At 39.9% G+C, this 17,882-nt stretch overlaps 1 protein-coding gene across 1 annotated transcript in view; it reads left to right on the top strand.

The window, feature by feature from the left end:
- Positions 1-17,882, top strand: part of XKR4 (XK, Kell blood group complex subunit-related family, member 4) — a 674,599-nt gene that overhangs the window by 438,584 nt on the left and 218,133 nt on the right. The window contains exon 2 of the mRNA XM_006871847.1: positions 6,142-6,341. Within this exon, the coding sequence (XP_006871909.1) occupies positions 6,142-6,341 (200 nt within the window). The remainder of the gene's footprint in view (positions 1-6,141; positions 6,342-17,882) is intronic.

The following is a 17,882-nucleotide window of genomic DNA, read 5'->3' as shown; positions in this document are numbered from 1 at the left end:
CATAGACACATGGATTTGAGTTGTCCTGCCCTCTGGATTTGGATGGACCATTTTCCCTAACCAAAAGTTAAGATTACTTAAAAATCCCCAGCCAAAACCTGGAAATAGCTTTTCTTGCTATACTAGACTCACACATTTTTTTGTGTCTTATTATGTGAAACTCCATGAGGCCAGATACTTGCTGTTTTTATCCATGGAGGAAACCGTCCACCAGTATCAGTTAACTATTAACTCCAGCTGCTACAAAAACAAATGTTTCATTGTTCCAGAAGCAGGCAAACCTTGAGTCACAGACTTGTGTCAGCAGAGTGCTGAGTTTATGCATAATCTCTTTCCTAAGTGAAGATCAGAATAAAATAGATCATGGAGGGGCATTTGTAAGATTACCACTGTCTTTGTTAGTGACATAGTTGTAATGGATTTAAAACTTCTGTTATAAAAACAATGCACAGCATTTATTAATTTTTTCATTCAACATACAACTAGTCAGCACTCACTTTACAATAGGAGCATATCCCAACCATGACCTCTTCCAACAATACTTCTCCTGACTCAATCAAAGTCAGCATCTTCCCTTACCTGGACCATTGCAATAGCTTTCCTACTTCCTCCCTTGCTCTGCTTTCTCACTCTTTTCCACCAGCAACCAAAGTACCTCTACCATTTGTTGAATCAGCTCAAACTCATGGCAACCCCATGTGTGTTATAGTAGAACTGTGATCCATGCGGTTCTTAATGGTTGACTTTTGGGAATTAGATTATAAGGCCTTTACTTCAAGGCACCCTTAGGTGGTCTTGAACCTCTACCTTTTTGGTTAGCAGTCAAGCACATTAATCACTTGCACGGCCAAAGTGGTGGTGGTGGAGGGGTAATGTGCCATAGAGTCAGTTCTGACTCATAGCAACCCTGCATAGCATTTCCAAAGCTGTAAATCTTTACAGGAGCAAAAAGCCTCATCTTTCTCCCGCAGAACGGCTGGTAGTTTTCAACTGCTGGCTATTGAGGTTAGCAGCCCAACTCATAACCACAACGCTACCAGAGCTCCTTGCACAGCCAAATTTGTCCTGTGAAAATGCAGGTCAGACTATGCTACTTTTCTACTCAAAACTCTAGAGTGACTTCTTAGCTTCCTTAGAGGAAAGTAAAAAATTATAAATACTAAATGTGCTCATAGAAAAAGATATTCTTTTCCTTTTGGGAGCTTATATTGGAGAATATGGGTTGAACTTACAAATGAATAAATGCAGAAATAATGTTTGTTTTTATGGTCAAGATTTCATTAGGAATAGTTGCAACACAAAGAATAGAATGGCGATTTCTACTGGGTGGGAAGAGAAGGTGAGCAAGAAGATTCATAAAGAGAATATTTCGTTCTTATGAAATGATAAAGACAAGACATATAGAGAGGTATTCCAGATCAAGGGAACCACAAGAGCAAAGGTACTGAGGAGTGAATACAGATCCAAACAGCAGCAAGTACTTTGATGAGGTTAGAAATAGGGTACAGGCCAGAGAGGTAGGTACAGGGCAGGGGACCAAAGGTTAGGTTAGAAAGGTACAACTAAAAGTCTGAAATATCTTTATTTATATTGTTTGAGTTTACTGTTTATCTTCCAGGCAGTAGTAAATCATTGAGGTTTTTAAGAAAGCAGAGATTCTATTAAGTTTATGTAAGAGATTACTCTGGGAGGAATAGGAAGAATACATTAGAGAGTTCAAGATTGATTAATACTAAGAACAGTGTTTATTGAATGCTTACTATTTACTGGGCTCTGTGCAAAGCTCTTTGCTTTGATGATCTCATTTAAGTCTCATATCAGCCTGTATGATTTATACTATTATTTCCCCCCTTTAGAGATGGAAGTACTGAGGCAGAAAAATGTTAATCCTAATATGCTGTTAGTAGGTTACAGAACCAAAACAGAAACCCAAAAAATCAGATTTAAGAGCTCTTTTTTTAAAATCTTTTTTGTGAATTGAGTGAAGGCTTGTAGATGACATCATCAGTTTTACATTCAACAAATCAAACACTGTTTCGTCTCAATGACTGCAATCCCCTCCATGCAACAACAGTTATCCTGCCTCCTCCCTATGCTTCCTGTTTCCATTCACCCACCTTCTCATCCCTTCTTTACTTTGTCTTGAGGAAAATGTGGCCGTTTTGATTTTGAATGACTGAAAATTCCTGGTGAACTTACCTTACTAGTGTTGTCCGCTCTCTATATCTATTGCTTAGCTGAAAATTGGGCCACCAGAGTGAGTTCCTTTCCAGACCTGAAGGGTGATCAAGAGTCATATTCTCAGGTTCCTCCAGCCTCTTTCTGACCAATAAGTCCAGTTTTTGTTTTCTTATACTAATTTTGAGTTTTGTTCTACATTTTCTCCCACTCTATCCAGGATCCCTTTTAGCAGAACTTTCTCTCAACAACATGACTATATGAGGGGGAGTCAAAAAGTTCATGGAAAAATAGATTTAAAAGATAATGGAATTTTTTCCATGAACTTTTTGAAGCCCCCTCATACTGCTTACTGAGGTCAGAAAGACCAAGTAGGACAATATTATAATAGTCACATCAAAAGATGTTGTTTTGTTAAGTGCCATCGTGTCAGTTCCAACTCATAAGGAGCGGCTAGTGAGCTTGAACCACCAACCTTGCTATTCAAACTGACCTTGCAGTCCAGCGCGCTAACCCACAGTGCCACACCAAGGAAAGATAGTGAGGTTGTAAATTCAGGAAACACAGTTCCAGAACACAGTCCATTATAGAATATATGGAAGGGAAGGGAAGATTGTTGCTGAAGTTGTTAAGTGCCATCGAGTCAGTTCTGACTCAGAGTGTCCCTATATAAAACAGAATGAAGCACTTACCCGACAATCCTGCACCATCATTGGAATTGGAACTATGTTTGAGCCCACTGTTACAGCCACTGTACCAATCCATCTATAATTATAAATATTATAATTCCTCTTTATCATTGACCCTCTACTTTGCTAAGCATGATGTACTTCTCCAGGGACTGCTCCCTCCTTATAGTGTGTCCAAAGTTCATGAGATGAAAACATTCTGTCTGTACATCTCCCAAAATATTTTTGTTTATTCTTCTGGCTATCCAGAGTATAGTCAATATTCTTTGCAAACAACATAACTCAAATATATCAATTCTTCCCACCCCACCCCCCGTCTTCCTTATTTATTGTCCCGCTTTCATATACATATTGTTGTGGTTGAATGCCATTGAGTCTGTTCTGATTCATAGTGACCTTGTATATGGTTTCTAAGAAGCAGCTAGTAGGTTTGAACTTCTGGTTCTGTGCTTAGCAGTCCAGTGCTTATCCAGTGTCATATCTGTACACACCAGTACTCCAATACATATACATATTAGGCTATTGAAAATGCTATAGCTTGGGTCAGGAGCACCTTGATTCTGAAAGTGACATATTTGCTCTATAATACTTTTTTTTTAAATGTTTTTATTGTGAATTATATGCTAGTTTACATGGGATAACATTAGTTTTACATTCATTCTATCGTATATCATTTCATTGCCATGGTTACAATCCCCTCCATGCATCATCAACCAAACAAAGGGTATACCCTGTAAGCCTGCCCCCTACACTCCCCCCATCCCTCCGCCCCAGTCTTCAGCACACAGTCACTCTCCCTCTCTGGATCTAACGTCCCCAGCTGCTCCATTGCTCCACGTCATCGTCTCTGCCTCCATCTCAGACATCACTGCTTCTCTGGGTAGGGTCCCACTCTCCGCTCTTCTCCGTTGATGGTCCTAGGGACCTCCACTCCTAGACTGGAAAGTTAATCACTCCCCTCCTTGCTATAAAACGTCTACCTTTACATTTCCAACCCTCACAATCAGTCCTGATAACAATTATTCACTATTGTATCACAAGAGACCCATCTGCTTTCCATTTCATCAGCTCCGCCTAGACAGATTGGATACTACTCACTGGAGATTCTGCCTTCCTCCAGGCCCCCTGGCTCTAGGTTCCCTCTTGAAATTTATAACACTTTAAAGATCTCTTTTGCAGCAGATTTGCCCATTGCAATATGTCATGTGATTTCTTGAGCTTCAAGTGGGAAAAGTACTGTTACATCATGGAGATAGCAATCAATGTCACAACTCAAAAGTGTATGAATTACAATAGTGAGCAATTGTTATCATGACTAATTGTGATCATCACAACTGTAAAGGTAGAAGTTCTGTAATATAAAGTGGGGAGTAGTTAATCTTACAGTCCAGGAACAGAGGACCCTAGGGCCATCAGGGAAGAAGAGCATGAGTGGAATGTGGTGCCCTATCCAGAGAAGTAGCGATACCAGAGATGGAAGCAAAGATGATGACATTGAGAGACAGAGCAACTGAGAGCTCTAGACTCATAGAAAGAGAAAGGCTGTATGCTGGCGGCCAATAGGCAGGGTTGCAGAATGTGCTCTTGGATTGTTTAGATGATTATATATCCCCGAGTGTTTTTGTGTACATCAAAAAAAAAAAAAAAAAAAAATCACAGCAGAGGGAATACAAGCAAATACTGTTGAATGGTGATGCATGGAGGGGATTGTAGTCATCGCAATGATGCGAAATATGATAGATGAGTGCGAAACTGATGTTCTCCCATTAAACTATCACTTAATGCACAATAAAAGCTTTTAAAAAAATATATGAAGTTACAATAAAAAAGTAAGATGAAAGAAATAATGAAAAATGTGTATGAATTAGTCAATAAAAAACCAGTTTGCTCTATAAGCTTTCACCCAATCATGTAATTATAAAAATGGTGCTGGCAAACTGGCTATGCAGAAAAAATGAATCAGAATCCATATCTTGTATCATACACAAAAACTAACTCATAATGGATCAGAATCCTAAATGTTACAGTTAAAACTATAAAATTTCTGAAAGATAACATAGGGACAAAATAGGGAACCTAATTTTTGGCATACACAGTTTATCAAACAAAACTAAAAATGCAGGAATGACAGAAGATAAATGAGACAACTGGAACCTTGTAAAAATTAAGTACTTATTCTCATCAAAAGACTTTACCAGTGAGATTTACAGGTTGGGAAAAAGTCTTTGGCAAGTACAAAAAATGATGGTATCAACCATCCCTCTCAGAGCCCGCTCTATTTAGTTAGATTCAATAATACATTGCAATGGCCAAGTAGAACTCAGACACCATATTCACAGTTAGGGGGTTTGTTAGGGAAGTTAACACGTTACAGTTCAGGATCAGAAATGTGCAGGGCACAGTTACTTCGGTGGCAAAGCCTCACCTCTGCTGTACTCACAAACAGGCCCCTCTCTGGCCTGGCCTCTGGCCTGCTCCAGCAATATGACAAAACTCTTTTAGGGTTGATAAATGCCCAGAGTATACCACTCCACCATAAGCCTCAACTTGAAGGCACTCGGCTCTAGCTCCATGGGTCCATGAACCTAGCTCCTCCAATTAAATGCCTGGATGTACCCTACTCTGCAAGCAAGCCTGCTGTTCAAAGTCACTCATCTTTACTTGTTCCATGGGCTAGGAAACCCATCACTCTGCCTCATACTTTGACTCCTTGTTCTGTTGCTGTGACTCCTCTGTCCCTCCTCTACCATCACAGCTTTCTGTCTCTGGGTTGAAGAGACTCAGTGTTAAGGGATCTTAGGTTTAAACCAACTTGATGGCACTTAACAACTACAACTTCACTTCTGGCTCTTCTTATCTGATGGTAATGAAATTCATTCTTGCAGTCCAGTGCATTATCCTGCAGTGACATCCCAGGACTCTTAAAAGACATTAGGAGGATTTATAAACACATACATTTTATTACTTCATTCAGCTCGTGAATATAGTTGAGCACACAGAGGAAATGACCAGAAAGGATGTGTGTAGACATTCAAAGTTGCAAATCCTAGCTGTATCTGAGTTTGCAGCTATATTTTACCCTACTCTTCTTCATAATGCAATTCAATGGAATGCTAAGTACTAAACTTACAGTGACTTTGTGTCTTCAGTTATAAGTCACCAAGGTATTGTTTCTTGGGCGTGTTTGCATATGGTGACTTAAAGGGAAGAGGACCCTGGTATTTGAATTATAAATGATCACTCATCTCTTTTTTCTTCTCTGTTTTCTTTCTAGATATTTCCATACAATATACTTAGGTATTCGAAGCCGACAAAGTGGGGAGAATGACAGATGGAGGTTTTACTGGAAAATGGTGTATGAGTATGCAGATGTGAGTATGCTGCATTTGCTAGCCACCTTTCTGGAAAGTGCTCCCCAGCTGGTCCTGCAGCTCTGCATTATCGTACAGACTCATAGCTTACAGGCCCTACAAGGTAAGGGCTTGCAATTTGGTTTCTGTATTGGGGGAAAGATTCACTGACTCTTTTTGTCACAATCCAAGGAGCTATGTAATGCCCTTGGTTGATCTGGAGCTGCCTTTGTAACGTGTCTGCTGTTGTACACACGGATTTGTGGGTGTTGCATACTTTCATCTTTACTTGTCATGGCTAACCTCTAGAGAGACAATTCTGTTTTGCCTTTAAATTATACACTAAGTATGAAAAAGGTGTATTGATGACTTTAAGGTTAGTCAATATGGTAGTAGAGTCAACAAATGCTTTCTGGCTATTATAATAAGTTTTAAAAATTATAAAAAGCAATAAATGTGTATGTGAACCACACACACAAAGGAAATAGTAGGAATTACCATAATAGCAAGAGGCTTCGAAAAGTTTGTGGAAAATGGAATTAAAAGATAATGGAACTTTAGACCCAGAGAGGGAGAGGGGCTGTGTGCTGAAGACCGGGGGGGCAGGCTTGCAGGGTATACCCTTTGGTTGGTTGATGATGCATGGAGGGGATTGTAACCATGGCAATGAATCGATATACTATAGGATGAATGTAAAGCTAATGTTCTCCTATTTAAACTATCACATAATTCACTATAAAACATTAAAAAAAAAAAAAAGATAATGAACCAGGAGTGGAGGTCCCTGGGACCATCAAGGAAGAAGAGTGGAGAGCGGGACCCTACTCAGAGAAACAGTAATGCCAGAGATGGAGGCAAAGATGATGACGTGGAGAGATGGAGCAGAGGGGCTGTGTGCTGACGACTGGGGGACAGGCTCGCAGGGTATACCCTTTGGCTGGTTGATAATGCATGGAGGGGATTGTAATCATGGCAATGAAACAATATCTGATAGGATGAATGTAAAACTAATGTTCTCCCAAGTAAACGATCACATAATTCATAATAAAACATTAAAGAAAAAAAAGACAATGGAATTTTTCCATGAACTTTTTAAACCCCCTGGTATTTGATATAAGAATCATATGGGGGTAGAGAAGATGTCATTATTTAACAGTATATGGTTTATAGACTCTTAAGTTTCATAAGCTAAATATTATTGTCAGATTACTATTTTGTGTTTTGGTCTTTTGTTTTTAACTTCATCAGTAAGACTATTCCATTTAACAAAACTGTCTTGCTTTTTTCCGAGGGCCCGCTGCCTCAAATCATTTCTAGAATAAGGCATTAGAAAAACAGATGAATAGGTATAATGGAAGATGGATGGATGGATGATGTATAGGCAACTATTTTCTAAATGAAAATTTTTCTGATATTCTGTCAATCTTGTTTCTAAGTAAATTGTGTTCAGTAGTTAACATACCGTAATGTGCTTGCTTTGTTTCAATCTCAGCAGAGCCTTGCTCTGACTCCTTTTGGATGCATACACATGGCTTAAGATGCTTTCATGTCTTAAGCCATGTTCTAACTTAAAACTTAATCTAATTGGTCTGGGAAATCTCTACAATGTTTTAATAACTTTTTATAGCAAAAAATTGTGAGTTTATGCTTAATGGTTATTTTTTCATGTGTATTATTGGGGGGGGGGTGTTGAGATTGTACTGATAAGCAGTGACCCATTTATTCACTGACTCCTAGCCCAACACTGGTTTCACAACTATAATATCTTGGGTCCACGAAGTTTGGTCCATGAAGTTTGAGGAAATGGTAGGAAAAAAAAATGCATGGAGGTGTGGTTCCCAGATGGCAAAAATAAAAGCAAATGGGAAGAAAGAGAAAGTGGAGTGTTTGTACTGAAACAGAAGAGAAATCCATACAGTGATATGACTGTGTTTAATGGTATGGATGACTGTGCTTAATGGTGCAAAGCCATGAGTGTCAGGATGCTTTCTGACACTCTGACTCTGGGTACCTCACCAGCTCATTGTGAGACCTCGTGCAAGTCACATACTTCCCCAGGGCCCAGGCTTCACAAATGTAAAGGTCACACATAAAACTGGTGACCCCCAAACCTCTACTCCATATTTGAATCTATAAATGTCCCATTACCCTATAATGCCATGTAGGGGGCCTGGTGTGGCACTGTGGGCTAATGCACTGGACTGCAAAGTTGGTTTGATTTCAAGGCCAGTGGTTCAAACCTACCATCCGCTCCTCAGAAACCCTATACAGGGTTGCTATGGGTCAAAACTGACTTGATGGCACTTAACTACAAGAACAGCAGCATGTGCATTTTGAAATCACCTGTAAATGAGAAATGAGAATACAAGTGAAATCAAATGGTAGCATCATAGTAAATCTCAATCAAGAATCTGGTGCTTATCTCCAAGACAATATGGCAAATCCTTCTGTCATTCCAACTCATAGCAACTCCATGTGACAGAGCAGAACTGCCCCATAGAGTTTGCTTGACTGTAATCTTTATGGAAGCAGATTACCATTGTGTGTGTGTGTGTGTGTGTGTGTGTGTGTGTGTAGCTGCTAGGTGGATTCAGACGTCCAACCTTTTGTTTCTAGAGGAGGAAAAACTAAGCAAAAATGTGTAGGTTGTAAGCCATCTTTCTGTGGTTCAAGGTTAGTTAGTATCTCCATTATTGTTGTTATTGTTAAGTACCGTGGAGTCGGTTCCGACTTATAGTGACCCTGAAGAGGGTTTTTGAGACTGTAAATCTTTATGGGAGCAGAAAGCCTCATCTTTCTCCCACGGAACCGCTGGTAGTTTCGAACTGCTGACCTTGAGGTTAACAGCCTGATTTGTAACCACGACGCTACCAGAGCTCCTTAGAATGTCCATTAGACTCTTAAAAATATTTATAAAATGAGAAGTTTTTATTTTTAATCCAGTGGAGATAGAAAAGAGACAAGATGGGCTAAGAACATGAGGTTACCTTTAGAGTATTAGGATTTTATGTAAAGTTTTTAGAAAAATAAAGAAAAGACAGCCCTTGATCTTTATCAGATTGTTTATCCTAAATTGAGGAATCAAAAGTTGTGATTCTTAGCACATTGTCTATCTCTGATCTTAAACCCGTATTCCTGGAAGGAACGAGGGAAGGAGTAAGGGAGGGGAGGAAGGAAGAAGAGACAGAGGGAAAGGGGGAAGGGGAGGGAGGAAGGAAGGCAGAAAGCAGAGATGGACGGTGATGCTTCTATTCAGTCTCCATGTAGAAGACACTGATGCATTAAAGATGTTTAGTAAGTTGTGGTCCAAGGCCTATGAGTTCTTTTTTCAAACAGCACCTCAAACTTATCAATTTCCCCTCATTTCTATTTACTCTCCCCATCCTAGTTCAACCATGTCCACCTAACCTGTTGCTCTCACTCTGGCCCCTCTTCATTCCGTTCTTGTAGTGTCTGCACAGTCCTTTATAACTCTGCTCACACTTCTCACATCGTTAAAACCTCCAGTGCTCCCTGTGGCTAACTTCCTGAGCAAGTCATAGGATGTCACTGTCCTATCCTGCTGGCCCCTATCCTGCATCCATACTGCCCTTCCCTCTGTTCTGGGAACATTCCTAATTCTTTTCTGCTAGGGTCTTTGCACACGATGTTTTATCTCTCTGGAATAGTCCATCCCAAAATTCTTACTCAGAATTCAGCTTGACTTCCTCCAAGTCCAGATCCCCAGGCTAATTTTTGTTCCCTCATTAATTTTCCTCACAACACCATAAACTTTAGCATGTGACCACAGGCACTTTTCTTACTTTTGCTAAGCTTCAATTTTCCTGTTACTGAGAGATAATATAGGATTTTAAAGATTAAATGAGGTAATACATGTGAAATATTTGGCAAAGAACTTAGACACATATCATAGGGCATCTTAGATTCAATGTGCATAAATATTACCCAAGTATCTTACTAAAACACACATTCTGATTTAGGAGGTCTCAAGTGGAGCACGATTGTTAGAGCAGGGAAATAGCAGGTAAAAAATGTAATGGCAGGTGAACACAGAAAGAATAGTCTAAGTGGCCATAAGACCTGAATTAAATAGCCTGGGTTAGAAATGAAAAAACAAAAACAAACAGTATAAAGCAGAAATTTCAGGCCTTTAAACAGATGGGGAGTGGACAAGCAGAAAGAAACTCAAGAGAACACAGGTTGGAAATATAAATACAGAGGTCAACAGGGAGAGCCATTTGCAGCAGGGAGAGGCCAAAAAAGTGCAGCTATCTTGAGCCTGTTGTTGTTAAGTGCCGTAGAGTTGATTCTGATCCATAGTGACCCTGTATAGGGTTTCCAAGGAGCAGTTGGTGAGATTGAGCCACCAACCTAGCAGTTCAAATGACCTTGTAGTCTTACGCATTAGCCCACAGCACCATGCCAGGAGCTCTGGTAGCGTGGTGGTTATGAATTGGGCTGTGAACCTTAAAGTCAGCAGTTCAAAACTACTAGCTGTTCCATGGGAGAAATATGAGGCTTTCTGCACCTGTAAAGATTTACAGGCTTGGAAACCCTGTACAGGGTTGATATGAGTTGGAACCGACTCCACGGCACATAACCACCACCACCACCATCTTGAGCCTGAAATGGCAAAATGATGATGGACAGCCAATGTAAAAAGTCTTGAGACTTCCAAAACAAATCAGGACTTAGAACTGTTGATTCTATCCTGGTGGTGTGAGCAGAGGGAGAAGGTGAGATGTCTATGTCTGAGTTGTCCCACATGGCCTTTTGGGTGGCCCTGAGAACCTGTACAACCAGCAAGTTGGTCTACAGAGTCTCTGAAATCACTTTAATTCTATGATGAATCTGTGAATGCTCAGCTCTGGGCGCATAGACAAAGTCTTCCACAGTTGACTGAAAAGATACTGATCTACTTACAGATGATTTTCTGTAGACCTCCACCAGCTATCTGACCCCCTGGAGTCCAAAGGGCATGCTCCTCAGAGCAGCACAGGGACTATTGTGTAGGACCCTGGTGTATCATGCACCCTTGACTGTAGCGGTGTATAAACCCCAGTCAACCTGTCTGTGCACACTCACTGGGTTCTGTTGTGGAACACACTTCCCTGTAGATGGACCATCTTGATGCTTTCTCTCATGTGGGTGGTGCCAGCCAGTCTACTAACCTAATGTCTCCACTTCAAACTCCTGTCTCTACTTGTTGGAAACTCTCATTCTGTTTGTTGTTGTTGTTAGGTGCCATCGAGTTGGTACCGACTCATAGCGACCTTATGCACAGCAGAATGAAACACTGCCCGATCCTGGGCCAACCTCATTATTGTTGCCACGCTTGAGCCCATTGATGCTGCCACTTGGCCAATCCATCTCGCTGGGGGTCTTCCTCTTTTTCTCTGACCCTCCACCTTACCAAACATGATATCCTTCTCCAGTGACTGGTCCCTCCTGACAATATGTCCGAAGTATGAGAGACGAAATTTGGCCATGTTGGCCTCCCAGGAGCATTCATTCTATACTCAGAGCATATTTAGCTGATGTGCAGTGAAAGTCACAAATGAATACCTATGTGTGTCCTAGGAAAGCTTTGATGAGCAGGAAAAAAACGCCAATCTCTCTTTTCATTTTCCATATTCAAAAAAAAAATGCACAGGTTGCCTCTGTCTCAAGAGTTTATCTTAAATATTTTGTGAAAGTCAGAAAGGAAAGGGAGTTGGAAGACATTTCTAATTACTGCTCTCTTGTCTTACATCCCTTAAGGCAAAATGGGAAGTGAGCAGTTAGGGGTTGTCCTCAAATATTGGAGTCCTGGTATGGTGCTACACGATAAGCACTGAAGGTCGGTTTGGACCACAAGGTCAGCAGTTCAAACTTTCCAGCTGCTCCTCAGAAACCCTATACAGGGTCAGTATGAGTTAGAACCAACTCCATGGCACTTAACAACAACATTACAGAAAACACTGCCCCTAGCTAACTATAGTAACCAAGAAAAACACTGAAGTTGTCATATCCAATTGGACTTCAAATTGTTCATCTATGTGGTAAAACAGATAGAGATAGGTTCTAACTACCTGAGCTGGTTTGGATTCGGAAAGAGAAGAAGCTTCCCTCATGCATAAGTCCTCCACTACTTGTTTCTGTTATGCCTTGCCCTTCCCCCATCTTTCTGCAGAGGAAAGAGGCACAGATGAGAGTGCCAGTCTGTGAGTGGGAAACACTTCCAAGTCCCCTTAGAGCTGTCTACTTTGCAGTTGCTATTTTAGTTAGTTAATTAACACATTGATTGAATTTCTATAATGTACATGATGGTGTGTGAAGCTCTGTATAAAATTTGTCCCCCCCCCCCCAAAAGTTTACTTTTTACTAAAAGTTTATATTGCAGCATTATAAACAATCTGACAAAGCATATTTATTTAGAGACACCTAATTTATCTGGCTGTATTCCAGAAGGTACTATTCTGTATTCTCTATGGAATCATGTAAAATGGGAAGAGCCCCTAGAGCATATTTAGCTCAGCCTCCTCCCTCAGGGGCCACACAGCCATTGCTAGACCAGCCCACCTTTGTTAATGAGAAGTCTGTCTTGGACTGTGCATTGGAGGAACCTTCAAAGTTATGTATCTTATCACTGTGAGCCCCTGGATGGTGCAAATGGTTAACATGCACAACTGCTTACCAAAAGGTTGAAGGCTCAGGTCCACCCAGAAGTACCTGGAAAAAAGTTCTGATGAACTGCTTCTGTTAAAAATGCTATGGAGCCACTCTTGAGTACTGAATTCCTAAAAAAAAATAATGGTCAATATGAGACCCAATGGACAACAGTTACTCTAAACCAAATATTTAGCAATTCAGAGAAATTTAGGAGCAGAGAAACTAAGTTAATGGAAATGAAGCTAGGACAGGAATAGTGAAAATGTTAATAAAATGTCGACAGCATAACCGATGTCACTGAACATGATAAGATTGTTGACTGAAGCATGTTCTGCTGTGTAGATATTCACATAGCTGCTGTGGTTCTGGGAGAAGGTCTGGTGTGTTTTAGCTTCTGTTCCTTGGTTTTTGGTGTTCTTCATACACTGTGGCATCTGTCTTCCATCTGTGCTTGCTTGCCTTCGTGCCTAACCTGCTCTTTTTATTTTTAAAAGAACTACTTATTGTGAGTTGGGTGAAGGTTTACAGATCAGATCAGTTTTCAATTCAATAAGTAGTACACATTTTGCTTCATATCATTGATTATAATCCCATAATGTAACATCACTTTTCCCAAATTAATTTTGCAAGATTTTGAGCTGCAAACAAATGAAATTGTGTGTGTGTGTGGTTATGTGTGACGTTTGGTTCTCTTTCATTCAGCATTATGCTTATGAAATGTAGCTATAATCCATTCATTTTTATAGTTCTATTGTAATCCATTCTAAGAATAAACTTCTGTCTATTCATTCTACTATTGTTGATGGACATATACTTTCATCTGGCTGGAGGTATTATGAATAATACTACTGTCTTATTCAGCATTCTCTATTGAGACCGAGCCAGTGAAACATAGATATAAGAGATTTACTTCAAGAAAGAGGCTTACATGACTGGTGGGGAGTGGGTGGTCAAATCCTAAATCCATAGGGTAGATGACAATTTGGAGACTCCTTCTGGCTTGTGTACCAAGCTCTGCAAAGTAGGTCAAGAAAGCAAGATGAAAGTCTGCCAAAAGGTCTGTTTATAGTTTGGAAGCAGACCTGCCTTTTGTTCTTAAAACCATTAACAGAAGATTTAATTAGATTACATTGTGGAAGGAGTCTGACCAGTTTACCTATGTGCACATGAATCTGCTCCACAACAACTAGACTAGTGTTTGACCAAACATCTGGGAACCATAGTTGAGTCAAGTTGATACATAAAACTGTTACAGCTACCAGACTCCTGATATGGCGCTATAGGATCAGCACTGGGCTGCAAACCACAAGGTTGGCAGTTCAAGCCCACCAGCTGCTCCTCAGAAACCCTATACAAGATTGCTATTAATCATACCTGACTAGATGACACTTAACAACAACAAAAACCAGATCACAGATATTATGGAAATACTTTAAATGTCTTTGGTACACTTGAGCACATATTTCTTTTGTGTTTATACCTTGAAGTGAAATTGTTGAGTCATAGGGTTCAGGTGCTTTAAACATTACTGGCAGTAGTTATTGCTGTAGAGCTGGTTCCAACTCATAGTGACCATGTATACAAGGTTGTAAATCTTTACCAAAACAGAAAGCCTCATCTTTGTCCTGCAGAACAGCTTATAGTTTCAAACTGCTGACCTTGAGGTTAGCAGCTCGACTCATAACCACTATGCTACCAGAGCTCCTAAACATTAGTAGATAATGCCAAAGTGTTTTCCATAGTGGTTGTACCAGTTTACACTCCTGCCAGCAGTGTGTAAGCATTGAAATTGCTTCAAATACCCCTTAAACTTTGGCATTGCCAGCATTAATTGTAGCTATTTTTAGCCAGTATCTTAAAATGGCTTTAATTTTCATTCCTTGATAATGATAAATGTAGAGCATCTTTTAATTTACTGATTGGCCACCCAGACATTCTCTTTTTTGAAGCATCTGTTCGAATCTATTGAGCATATTTCTTTCTGTTGAATAGTCTGACTTTTTATCGGTTGAATGGTAGGCATCCTAGAGTAGTGTCTGGTGAACAGCCTTGGCAGTAATAATAGGGATTGCATGCTTCTCCCTAGTATATTGCTGTAGTTTATATTGTTGTTGTGATGTGTGGATACGGTGTTCCTCACTCTTCACACGAGGACCCTTCCCAAAGATTCCTGTCGTGTAGATTATGTCGTGTGGATTGTGGGGTAAATGGGGTTGGTCAGGCTCTCTCGACCAGTTGTGCCAGAAGGCCTACTCTAGTGAATCAGCATTTCTCTTGGGTACCATGACAGTGTATGCTTATGTGACCAGTGATGTAATGTTGGCAGTATGCCTACTGTGTATGTTGTTGTTAAGTACCATGGAGTCATAGTGACCCTGTATAGGGTTTCTGAGGCTGTAAAACTTTATAGGAGCAGAAAGCTTCATCTTTCTCCCGCGGAACCGCTGATAGTTTCTAACTGCTGACCTTGAGGTTGGCAACCTGACTCATAACCACTATGCTACCAGAGCTCCTTATGCCTCTTGTGTTTAAGCCCCACTATAAAGAGGGAGGAGACTCTCTCTTGGTAGTAGTGAAGTGAGTGAAGAAAGAGAGCTAGAGTGAGTGAGCCTCTGGGGAGCCTGAATGAACTTTAGAGAGAATGAGCGAGGGAGCCTGAACGAGCGAACCGGAATGTGTGGGCCTGAACACTGCACTGCAATGAAGGTTATGTCCAAATCTATTAAGAACTCTGCAAACCTCCTTTCCTGGCTCTATGATGATAAATGTAGTTGTTGTTGTTAAGTGCTGTCGAGTCAGTTCCGAACCATAGCGACCTGTACAGGGTTTCCAAGGCTACAAATCTTTACAGGAGCAGAATGCCTCATCTTTCTCCCGCGGAGCGACTGGTAGTTTCGAACTGCTGGCCTTAAGGTTCACAGCCCGATTCGTAACCACTATGCTACCAGACCTCCTTACGCTCTTTTAATTTACCTGTTGACCACTAAAACATTCTCTTTTGAAGCATCTGTTCAAATCTCTTGACCATATTTCTTTCTGTTAGATAGTCTGATTTTTATTGATTTGATGAAACTTTTCACCTATTCTAAATATGCGCCCTTTGTTTGTTGTGTATGTTACAAGTATCTTCTGCTACTCTGAGGTTTGCCTTCACTCTCTTAATAAGGTCATATTATAAATAGAACTTAATAACTTTAATAAAACTATTTTTATTAATCTTTTCCTTAATGGTTAGTGGGGTTTTTTATGTCTTATATAATGATTATTCTACTGCCTCCAATTTAATGAAAATAATTTCCTTTATTATCTTCTAGGTTTAGGATTTCCATAATATTCTGTCCTGTATTGAAATTCTCAGGCTTGTCTTGGATTTATGGATCATATTAAGCATAGTTATTTAATGTTTATATGTAAACATTCCTATAGCTAGAGACCCTGTGAATCTGTCTTTGGTTATTATCATGTTAACTTTTCGACTTCTAAACGTGAACATTTTTTATTGAGAGATGTACACTGCCTGGGGGTGGGGGAAGTGACGATAATAAAAAGGATGGTATGATTTTTATTTTTATTTTTCTTTAGAGAGGATTTAAGGTTGCTTTTGGAAGCTGGCTAATGTAACAAGGACTTGAGATGATTCAAAGCTTGGCTTTAAATTCTTGAAAAGTCAGTATATTTCTGGATCTCCCTTATTCTTACAGCTTTTAAGATCCACCCCAAATGTAGGGACTTCTCCTTGGTGGGCTCTGAATGCCAGTGTCTGTCATCATAGACTTAAGAGGTTACCAAAATCTGTCTAGGTTTTCTGTATGAGTCACCGTTTCTACACTTGACAGATAGCTCAGACGAGAAATGGCCCGGAATCCTGCACTCACCTATCTCGATTTCTGTTATAACCTGCATATTTTGTTACATATTTCTTCACTGTCTTGTTAACTCACCAATGTTTTCAAAGATATTTTAATATTCTGTCCAGCATATGATGTTAGCTTCTTGTTGTTGTTAAGAGTAATTGAGTAGGTTTCAACTCCTAGTGACCTTATACACAACAGAATGAAACACTGCCCAGTCCTGGGTCATCCTCAAAATCATTGTTAAGCTTGAGCAAAATGCAGCTGCCACTGTGCCAACCCATATTGTTGAGGGCCTTCCTCATTTTTTTGCTGACCTTCCACTTTACCAAGCATGATATCCTTTTCTAGGGACAGGTCCCTTCTCATAATATGTCTGAAGTATGAGAGACACAGTCTCGCCATCTGGCTTCCAGGAAGCATTCTGGCTCTCCTTCTAGCAGTCCATGATACTTTTAATATAGTTTTCCAACACTATAACCCAAATACATCAATTCTTCTATGATCTTCCATAGCATCTGAGGCTATGAAAAATACCATGGCTTGGATCAGGTACACCATAGTCCTCAAACTGACATCTTTGCTCTTTAAAAACCCTTTGATGACTTACCAGAAGATTGGATTTTTAAACTTTTCATATTTGGAATTTTCAAAGTATTAGCCTTTTATTCTCTAATAAATATGTAATTAAATATAAAATAGAAAACACAAATATATACAAAGGAGAAAATAATGATCATCTGTCACTCAGAAATAGTGGTTGTATTATATTTCTTACTTTTATAGACTTTGTTCATATTTTAATATTGTTGCTGTTTTTAAGTGCTGTCAAGTCGATTCCACTCATACCGACCCTGGATAGGGTTTCCAATGAGCAGCTGTTGGGTTTGAACCGCTGACCTTGTGGTTACCAGCCCAGTGCTTATCCTTCAGCGCCACATCAGGAGTCTATATTTATTATATTAAAATAAAACGTGTCCTTTATTTTGTTTGTAAAATAGTGATTCTATTTTGTAAACTTTTGGGGGCACTACAACATGAACACTTGACAATATATTGTTGTTGTTAAATTCTGTCAAGTCGGTTCCAACCCAAAGCAAACCTGTATAGGGTTTCTGAGGAGCGGCTGGTGAGCTTGAACTGGTTCAAACTGACTTTGCTAC

This window comes from Chrysochloris asiatica, unplaced genomic scaffold (assembly GCF_000296735.1).
Source record: "Chrysochloris asiatica unplaced genomic scaffold, ChrAsi1.0 scaffold00176, whole genome shotgun sequence".
Classification (NCBI taxonomy): domain Eukaryota; kingdom Metazoa; phylum Chordata; class Mammalia; order Afrosoricida; family Chrysochloridae; genus Chrysochloris; species Chrysochloris asiatica.
This window is presented reverse-complemented; position numbering and strand designations above follow the sequence as displayed.